The sequence below is a fragment of the Pollachius pollachius genome (genome assembly GCF_949987615.1).
Source record: "Pollachius pollachius genome assembly, chromosome: 2".
Classification (NCBI taxonomy): Eukaryota; Metazoa; Chordata; class Actinopteri; order Gadiformes; family Gadidae; genus Pollachius; species Pollachius pollachius.
The window spans coordinates 4,351,580-4,361,159 of NC_136935.1; the positions used below are offsets into that span (position 1 = coordinate 4,351,580).

At 46.5% G+C, this 9,580-nt stretch overlaps 1 protein-coding gene across 1 annotated transcript; it reads right to left on the minus strand.

Annotated features, from left to right (window-relative positions):
- Positions 1 to 209: 209 nt before the first annotated feature.
- On the minus strand, positions 210 to 9,423 carry tmem87b (transmembrane protein 87B). The gene is made up of 19 exons (XM_079730565.1): positions 9,279 to 9,423; positions 8,606 to 8,666; positions 8,413 to 8,504; positions 8,149 to 8,283; positions 7,792 to 7,839; positions 7,108 to 7,267; positions 6,882 to 6,943; positions 6,104 to 6,287; positions 5,792 to 5,891; positions 4,926 to 5,019; positions 4,538 to 4,611; positions 3,263 to 3,369; positions 2,988 to 3,046; positions 2,770 to 2,873; positions 2,148 to 2,221; positions 1,980 to 2,050; positions 1,362 to 1,414; positions 1,229 to 1,259; positions 210 to 963 (listed from the first exon to the last, which is right to left on the minus strand). The coding sequence occupies exons 1-19, from the start codon at positions 9,414 to 9,416 to the stop codon at positions 922 to 924; spliced, it is 1,689 nt and encodes a 562-aa protein (XP_079586691.1). The 5' UTR covers positions 9,417 to 9,423; the 3' UTR covers positions 210 to 921.
- Between the last annotated feature and the right edge of the window lie 157 nt (positions 9,424 to 9,580).

Consider the following 9,580-nt stretch of genomic DNA (forward strand, 5'->3'; position numbering starts at 1 on the left):
CTACTCCCCATCTTGCTTTGCTATAATACGACACGTCTTATAATACGTCTTATTATGTATTAATATTAATATGCAAACAAGCCCTTTTCAAGTTAACTGCAATATACTTCGACCTGAACAACATGAAACAATAGAATTTATTGATATAAAGCGTTTGCGGGCCAATATATTAATTACAAAAAAGCACTTAAAAAAAGTCACTACATCCATTCCATACATCTCCATTTTAATCTCCAACACTGTACACAACCCACTCTGCATCCGTCCCTACGACGACATACATTACTGTACAGGACGCCCTATAAAACTGTGCAAACAAATCAAAAAAATACATATAATCTATTAACTAGAGATCATGCATGTGGTCAGCTACTCGCTCTTAGATAAGATATAAATTCACACACGTGGAGAAAAAAAAAACTGAAATAAATATTCGATCTGTCAATACACGAACTGCTGCCGCTCCAAATGCTGGGCAGAGCGGCGGCCTGTTGCAAAAGAGAAAACGAGGGGAGACGCAGGGTCTCGGACATAAGACCGCCCCCAGAGATACCGCCCCCCCCGACGCCGGAGGAGAGGGTCACCGTGAAGAGCGCCTCTGTGGTCTCCGAATGTCACTACGCAGAGGGAGCCAGGTGAACTCTGCAGGTGAGGGGAGCTCGCCTGGTTGGAACGAAGCGTGGGTCTCCCCCCAGTCTAACCGGGGGGGCCGGTCGGCTGGTCGGGAGAACCGGGAGGAATGACGGAGCGCTGTGTCACATTAACACGGGTAAACAGAACAGAGAAGGGACGCGGAAAGCCCCTTGACGGGACGGAGAGACCCCCCCACCCCACCAACCGTCAGACCACCGTGCTGGAACCTCCTTCTGGTGCGGTGGGGTCTTGAGGGTGTGTGTGTGTGGGGGGGCAAAAGTGTCAAGTTCACTCCATCTTGGACATCTCGTACTTGGTGGTCATGATCTCCTGAAAAAACAAAAAAAATCATAAAAGGGATGTTTTCATTGTGTGCGAGAAAACCAATAATATCGATAAACAGTTCAATCAACACCCGCTTCACTTTATTATAGAAATTGCCTCGAGATTTCTCTGGGCATGCTCCCATCATGCACACACACACACACACACAGGGGTTCCCTTTCCCAGTGCACAGGCTGTGGTTCAGCTTGGGTCTGGTTTGGAAACCTATTCTCTGCTTACGCGAATGCACGAGTAATAACATGATTCATACCTCATCGGAATCCAGCAGCACGGGCAGAGCCCTGCAACGGACAGGAGAAACGATGGTTATCGGGGGATTGGGGTCTGCTCTCGTGTAAGGAAAGGCTTTGCCGGGATTCAAGTCATATAAATAGGATGCTTACACGTCTGTAAGGGAGCTCGGAATGTTATCCTCCACCCACTTCAGGTCTTCCTCCTGCGTGTGTCGCACAAAAAACGAGAGGGAAAAAGGTGAAACACTGCCCCCTGTTGGATTAGGCAGGAGTGTGATCCATCTACAAGAGCACAGCTGTAAAGAGAGTTGGACTAGAGCACAACATATACTGTACACCGACATGACATATCTGTGATAGGCCAACATTGCCCAATAAGCGGTTACATGAAAACTTGGGAAATTGTGTCGATTTATAAATAACCTCTTTATAAATCCTCTACTGTGTCAGTAGAACATCTCGATGCTTTAACTGAGCACATCCGCGTAAACACTCAACGCTAACAGTTTTTACATCATATTCTGTTTGACTCTCCAATATCTCCAAGTCCGACAAAGATTAACAGCGTGAACTAGACCGCATGACGAAGGTGTGGTGGTGATGGAGGTGTGGTGGTGACAGAGGTGTGGTGGTGATGGAGGTGTGGTGGTGACGGAGGTGGGGTGGTGACGAAGGTGTGGTGGTGACGGAGGTGTGGTGGTGACGGAGGTGTGGTGGTGACGGAGGTGTGGTGGTGACGAAGGTGTGGTGGTGACGGAGGCTACTGACCGCGGTGGCGGGCACAGGCTTAGCCGTTCCGTTCGTCTCGTTCTTGGCCGCTCTCAACTTTATCCCCTCCGCTAGGAACAGAAACAAAGACAGAGGAACAGAAAAATTGGTTCACATCACGCACTACTTCACGGTAAAATATTTGAGTGTTGAATGCGCTCCACATACAAACGTTGGTCGAGGCGAGGAACTCCACCTCCTCCTCATCGTCTGAGTCGTCGATCAGGGGGGTGAAGGCGTACCTGGGGAGGACAGCCCAACATCCGTCAACCACAAAGCCTCACAAAAACAGCACAAAGGTCTCCTACTGCTTGTCTTTGGCTTTTTAAATCAGACAAATTATGAGTGTTGATTTGGCTCGGTCTGCTAGTGAGCCGACCGCGTGGACATCAAACCTTGTAGTGGCACTACATTTACATTTAGCAGACGCTTTTACCTAAAGCGACTTACAATAAGTACATTTGTCAGAAGAAAAGGAAACAACAATATATCACCGTCGGTGCAGTATATAGTCATAGAACCAAGTGCCAAGCACTTACAATTGCTAGGTTAACCCATTCCCCGTATACAACAAAGAAAGCTAGGATAAGATGCTACACAATACAAAGTACTATGTGGCCTTTACTGTATGGCATAGGCCCCATAGCTCTCTCTCTCTCTCTCTCTCTCTCTCTCTCTCTCTCTCTCTCTCTCTCTCTCTCTCTCTCTCTCTCTCTCTCTCTCTCTCTCTCTCTCTCTCTCTCTCTCTCTCTCTCTCTCTCTCTCTCTCTCAGGAGTTTCCCGTCGGTACCTTTGGTTGTTGGCGGATGGTCGCCATAGGAAGATGATGACCAGCAGTATGATGGAGAACAGGAACCTCCAGAAGGCGTCTTCTACCCACAGCTCCATCCAGTCCTGTGGACAGTGGGAGGAGCTCAGGTCAGCTCAGAGGTCCTATGGGGATCCCTTTAAGGAGAGCTATGTGGATGTGTTTAAGGTAAACACCAACGTTTGACTGGGTATACTTACCGACTGACACTCTGCCAGTCTGAACTTCTTGGTTGTCCACACCATGAAAATAATGGAAGCTGAACGCAAGAAGGAAACACATTTTAGGTAAAAAAAATAAAAAATGAATTGCATACAGTAATGATTATCTCAGGGATATCAATAAACAAACAAACGCGATCTTGAATTGAACGTTTGCTTCCCATTCATTGGACCAATACACAAAAGGTTCAGTTAACAACAACTCCTGATAGGCCGGGGTGGGAGGGCAGAAGGCGGGCGGTGGGCAGACTGACCTATGACGGCGAAGATGAGCGTGTTGGTGAAGTGTCTGTAGAGGGACAGCTTCACAGGGTTCCTCCGCAGCTTCAGAGTCTTGATGGTTTGTGCCAGACTGACAAAAATGTTCACGGCAGTCAAGGAGAACACACAGCGACGACATATGTACACACCGTTGACGTATCCCCAATACTACCTGCAGATCTGCTCCATCAGGGTCATACATGTTATACTATATGATGAGCCAATCGTCAGACTGTATCTACAGTGGGGCATAGTTCGTATGTTAACACTACAGCTGGAGATTTAAACTACAACATAGATAGTTCATCGCTGGTGCCCTGTAGGATGAAGAGATATTCTTCAGTCTACCTTGGACAGGACCGGCTGGGCTACTAGTCTAATTAATCATCACTCTGCGTTCTGCCTCGCACTGATACCAACTCATTCCTAGAACATACAGTGACACAAAACACCTCACAATACAAAGGATTTGTTTAAAAATGCATTGGCAAATTATGCTAGTACCTGCTAAACGTGTCCACCATGTTATTTATGTTATATCAGTGACAGCCGAGTAGATGCAGGGGTCACGCCCATTGTTAGGAATGGTAATTACAACCGCAGTATTTCAAAGATAAGAAGAAGAAGGAGAGGGGGAGAGGCAGAGGGGAGCCCGCTTGGAAGCTACACCAAAGGATATCCACCAGCTTAGAGAGGAGTCAAGCAGAGCCAGGGGGATGTTGGCCAGCAAGGCCAGGTCAGAGTCTTTGGCCTGGGGGGGTAGGAAGGGACAGGGAGGGGGGGGAGACGGCAGATGGAGGAGATGGGGGGAGAGGTGATGTAGAGAAGGGCCATGGGGAGCGGAGGCAGGGTGCAAAGGAGGAAAAGGAGAATAGGAGTAAATCAGTCAGGAAATCCTGGATAGGAGGGTTTCGATGTGCGATGTCACCCACGTACCAAGCCGCCATCTTGGTGCTTTTTTTTTTTACACCACTGGTTGCTTGGTTATTCCCAAGTGGTCGCTCAACAAGTTCCAAGATGGCAGCTTGATCTTTTTCGGTGGAACTTTCGATCGCATGATTGAAACCCTCCCATACTGAAGCAAAGACCCACGAGGAGAACCAAAGGGAGGAATAGTACTTGGGAAGAACATACAGAAGCAATTACAAAGCTCAACCAATGAGAAGAAAGGGGTTGGGTTTCTGAGACAGTAATAACAGACATAGCATTCCGATGGCCGAGGTTCAATGGGCCACAGGGAATGACGGCCTCACGTATTTTGTAAGGATATGAACCACAGGAAACAGGAGTCAAACACGGCCAGGATAATCAGGGTTATGATAAAGTTGCCGCTGTCTATGCCCTTTAGTGAGGGGAAACCCAACATAACAAAAATAAAACACTGTTAAACATCTGGACGCACACTGCTTATAGTGATCAGTAAATAAAAGATAGCATTTAGAGTAAACATCACTCAAACTAAAAGGCTGTCACAATTAAGTAACACTTTAAAACACAAATAAATAAAAGCAATAGTATTCCCACCAGCCCGTGATGTTATCATTACCCACACAAGCCCCTTTTGATTTCAACAGGACCGTCCAGTTTTTGTCTGTGGATTATCCAACTGGTTTAATCCACATTGAACACACTGAATGAGAGAGTGTGCGCACTCACCCCAGTGATCCTGAGCACTCCTTCGATGCTTGCGAAGGCAAAGTACAGCACGCCTAGCCCGATCACCCTGTGCATCACAGTCCCAAGGCGAGGCCTTGGGGGGAGGGGGGGGGGAGGGAGAGAGAAAACTCATTACTGCTTGGATCCTTGGACAGGTGCGTTCTCACACCACGTGCCAATCATCATACAATTGAAACACCTGCTAGTGTGTGGGTCAATATTTTAAAAAGAGATAATAATAATTAGGGCTGGGTATCTTGGCCCATTTCCTAAATCGATTCGATTTCGATTCATAAGGTTCTGAATCGATTGATCACGATTCGACTCGATTCAATCTGCTCTACTGTGTTAAAAAATACAGATGTACTTCATTTTTTCTCTTCACCCTAAACAACAGGTTTTAAGTTCAAACTTGTAAATTGGACACAGTGTTTCCCCGAGGATGGAGTTGCAGCAGCGGAGGTGAAATGTTTTTTTTTCTGCTCGCAAATTTTTTTCTGTGCTCGCAAAGCGCACCCTGCCGGGAGGTTTCTATGTGTCTGCCGGCAACAGTAGGGTGTACATACAGTACATTTGTGCACATTAATAAGCAGGGGAAATATGGAGGGATTGAACATATTACAAGTATAATCTTTAAAACCATTATTTACATTTATTTAACAAAAAATATATTATATCAACAACCACCCTATACAGTAAAATCACATAACACAAATACTACAACAATCGAAAAGGTCTGTGCCTCAAACCAATGCATCTTCCCACTCCCTCTCCCCATCTCAAAGCTTGTAGTAGGACCAATGAAATCGATCCAAAATCGATTAAATTGATTTTTTTACCCAGCCCTAACAATAATGCGGACTAACTTGATGATGCCATAGCCCAGGCTCACGACGATGACCAGCAGGCGAGCCAGAGTCCTCTTGAGGGCAGAGAGCAGCTCGGCAAAGATCAGCAGGCCTTGAGCTGGAGAACACAGCCAACAGAGGAAGTCAAGATGGTGAGGGTCAGAAAGCCATGAGCCTGCCTTTAAATTCAGTCCAGGTCACATCATAGTAAAGTCATGCCACAAAGTGTGTGTGTGTGTGTGTGTGTGTGTGTGTGTGTGTGTGTGTGTGTGTGTGTGTGTGTGTGTGTGTGTGGGGGGGGGGGGGGGGGGGGGGGGGGGGTATCCTCACATGCCGTTCCGACGGCGTTGGTATTCTCGTACTCGGCGCAGAACACGGCCTTCTCCACCATGCCCAGGAAGATGACCCCGGCGATCCAGAACTGGATGCGCAGCAGGTCCTTCCAGTAGCAGGCGGCCCACACGAACCACAGCAGCGCGTACAGGATGTACGTGATGCACATCACCATGTAGAACTGGGAGGGGACAGGGCGGAGTCACACTCAGTGGGTCTACATTTCAGCTTATAGGGGTCTACGTTTCAGCTCAGCTGGTCTACACTTCAGCTCAATGGGTCTACGTTTCAGCTCAGCTGGTCTACACTTCAGCTCAGTGGGTCTACGTTTCAGCTCAGCTGGTCTACACTTCAGCTCAGTGGGGTCTACACTTCAGCTCAGTGGGGTCTACGTTTCAGCTCAGTGGGGTCTACACTTCAGCTCAGTGGGGTCTACATTTCAGCTTATAGGGGTCTACGTTTCAGCTTATAGGGGTCTACGTTTCAGCTCAGTGGGGTCTACACGTCAGGTCGGCCCCTCAACAGTTGCTAGCTCTACCCAATAGCGCTACCACTCCAGTGAGATGGGTAACGGGGCACTGTCAAACCTCTTCATTGTCACTGTGTTCAACGTACGTATTAGACTGCCCAGCATATTCAACGGTTTGTCAATTGGATGACGTTGAAGTGAGTGTTCTTTGACCCGATTCGTGTTGATCTTGAAATATCGGGAACCAATTTACGCAGTCGTCTTCTGAATATATGAGTATGCACTGTAATCACTGAATGCACTCACAATCATGAGCGGCCACTCAGTGACCGATATAAAGCCGTGGGATCCTTTCATGATGACGTTCACTGAAAAAAGGAAAACCAGTAGAGGTAACATATCTACAAATACAGAGAACAAATAGAGCCATCCAATCTGGCAAATGCCCTCATGTCAACACCGATGCATGCCGATGCTGCCAATTACTATGAACTGCGAATGACACGGATGTGATCGGTCTCATTAAGCTCACCCGTTAGGTTCCATTTGACGTCTGGTTTGTTGGATTTGACGCTGACCACCAGTAGGTAGGGTCCGTCCTTCCATGTGGTGGCGATGACGTCATCCTTGGGCTTCACAGATTTGTTGACATTGACAATCTCCTCGCTGAGCCACCTGGTGTAGTTCTCATCCTAAGAGGAGCACAAAGTACAATTCACGATTCCCATTTCACCTGACACCCAACTCGACTTGAGCTCAAAGCACAATCCAGCTTAAACTCGAGACCGTGACAATCTGCCGATGAATGATGACTGAGCTGTAGCTCGGTAGTCCAACATCCCGTGAACAATTAAAAAATGCTTACGAGTCTGTAACCTCTCGGCTCGTTTTCGTGCCTCGTGACGCAATTGGACAGACCATGTTAACGAAACAAGTCACACCAGTGGGAGCCATCGTGGTGGTTTACGAAAACTCTGCTCCAATTGGGTGCTCCACCCTTCATTCATAGTATCAAACCCGCCCCATGTTAGATCAACGGTTGTGATTGGCCCGACCAGGACCAGGTCTGCTGGAAATCTGTCTGAACAGGAGGGGGACCAGACGCATATAGAACAAGAGCTTGTAGATTTGTTCGTAGTATCTCAGTCAGCGCTAAGCAGAAGAACCACAGTAGTATACGCATTCATGACACACAAAAGCAATGAGTTGATCTTACTGGGGAGGCATTGAGCGCAGAGGGAGTGTGTGGCCCTCCCTTGGCTTTCTGAAATAGATAAGAAAAAAAAGAAGAAGAAGAAGAAGAACAACAACAACAACAACAACAACACCACCACCAAGAAGAAGAAGAACAACAACAACAACAACACCACCACCAAGAATAAGAACAAGAACAAGAAGAACCAGATATTTCATTTTTTTAGTGCTTTTCAAGACACAACAAAAGTCACAAAATAAAATTTACATGAAAAATATAATGCAAATATCAATGATTATAAAGTAAACTGAAACACAATTCAAGACATGAAGTTTAAAAGACCTTAAAATACAAGACGGTGGAATGAAAGACTCCTACTTTGAGCATGGCGAAGGTGCTCTGGCCCTTGTTACAGATCAGGTCGGTGTGTATGTGTTCGATGTACTCGCCCACTCGCTGAGGGTTGGGGTCCAGGCTGTTCCCACGACTAAGAGGTACTCTATCATACATCTCCTGGGGAGAGGAGCAGAAAGTTAGATCCTAGCCTTCAGAACACCACAAAGATTGGATTGTGAAAAGAACAGCTCTAAAACAACAACTCTTTGAATGACTACTTAGAATTGAGGTTTTTGGGCTACTCACCTCGATATTCCTTAACTCATTCTGACACGGGTAGAACTTTAAGTACCACTGAATGGTGAAGGTCACTATTTCCGGACAGCCAACGTGCTCAACTAAAAAAAATGTAAACAATTACTATTAATGGGCATGCCGGTGTACAGTGATCTAGAAGTCAAACCTTGAATATGCATCAGTTTAGATAGGAGTTGCATACCTTTTAATTGTATGTCCGTGTCTTTATACATGGCTTTCTTCAACAGCAACGGTCTTGAAGTCTATTACGGTAAGGAAAGAATGTCAGCCTTGAATGGGAAACGTGTGTGCGCGTGTGTGAGAGAGATTAGGGCGATGACAGCGATCCAGGCAGGCCATTAGGCTGCTTACCTTACCCTGCAACTGGACACCAATATCGAGCGCAATCAGTGTAGGTAACCAGAACTTCTCAAAACTTGCATTATTGATAACAGCGGTTGATTGGCTACGCTTTCCTTTTGACCGACTTCAGGTATTATCAAGTCGAAGTCAACGAAATGACAGATTAATGATAAGCATAGGTACTGAGAATCCATGTTTGAACTAGTTTAAAATCCAGTTCGAATGTATTAGGAGGTTCGTCAGCCAGCCAATGCAAACAATCGGCTCTTGTTTGAGTTCCTGTTTGCTCTGCTTGAAGCTTTCCTGCCGTCCCAACAACTAAATAGCTTTTTCTTTCTCTTTTTTTTTTTTTAACCAAGTAACTAATGTGCAATATAGTACAGATCACGATTATATCAACATAACGTTGCAGCCCATGCTCAATGTTTTTAGCCAGCTAGCTTAGCAGGCTAATGTCCTGGGCTAGCCTTGAAGTTATCTGTCACACAATCACACTTCGGGGTACTACTCACGTTGTCAAAGGTAATTTTCCATGTGCCGGGCTCGGGAGAGGCCGTCGCTCTATGGACATTACCTAATAAAATCGCTAACAGGATTTGAAATAGCCATTGATTGAACATCACTCTAGGCAGGCAGTTCCACGTCCTCATCTTGACTGCTGTGGCACGGGGAGGCGGAGCACTTCCGCATCGAGCCCCGCTCCCGGAACCGGCTACACCATCCGCGTCATTGGGCGTCTCTGGCTCTGCGCGTGTATACTGCTGAGTGCAATGATCATAAAGAACAAAAAAAGAGTAAATCTTCTGTTGTACAC

Excerpts from the sequence above, each read along its gene's own strand:
- tmem87b (XM_079730565.1), bottom strand. The coding sequence starts at position 9,416 with ATGAGGACGTGGAACTGCCTGCCTAGAGTGATGTTCAATCAATGGCTA. Across the intron at positions 6,288-6,881 it reads CTGAGTGGCCGCTCATGATT|TTCTACATGGTGATGTGCAT; the intron begins GTGAGTGCATTC and ends GTCCCCTCCCAG. Across the intron at positions 3,370-4,537 it reads TCCTGTTTCCTGTGGTTCAT|TTTTGTCAGTCTGGCACAAA; the intron begins ATCCTTACAAAA and ends TGCCGTGAACAT.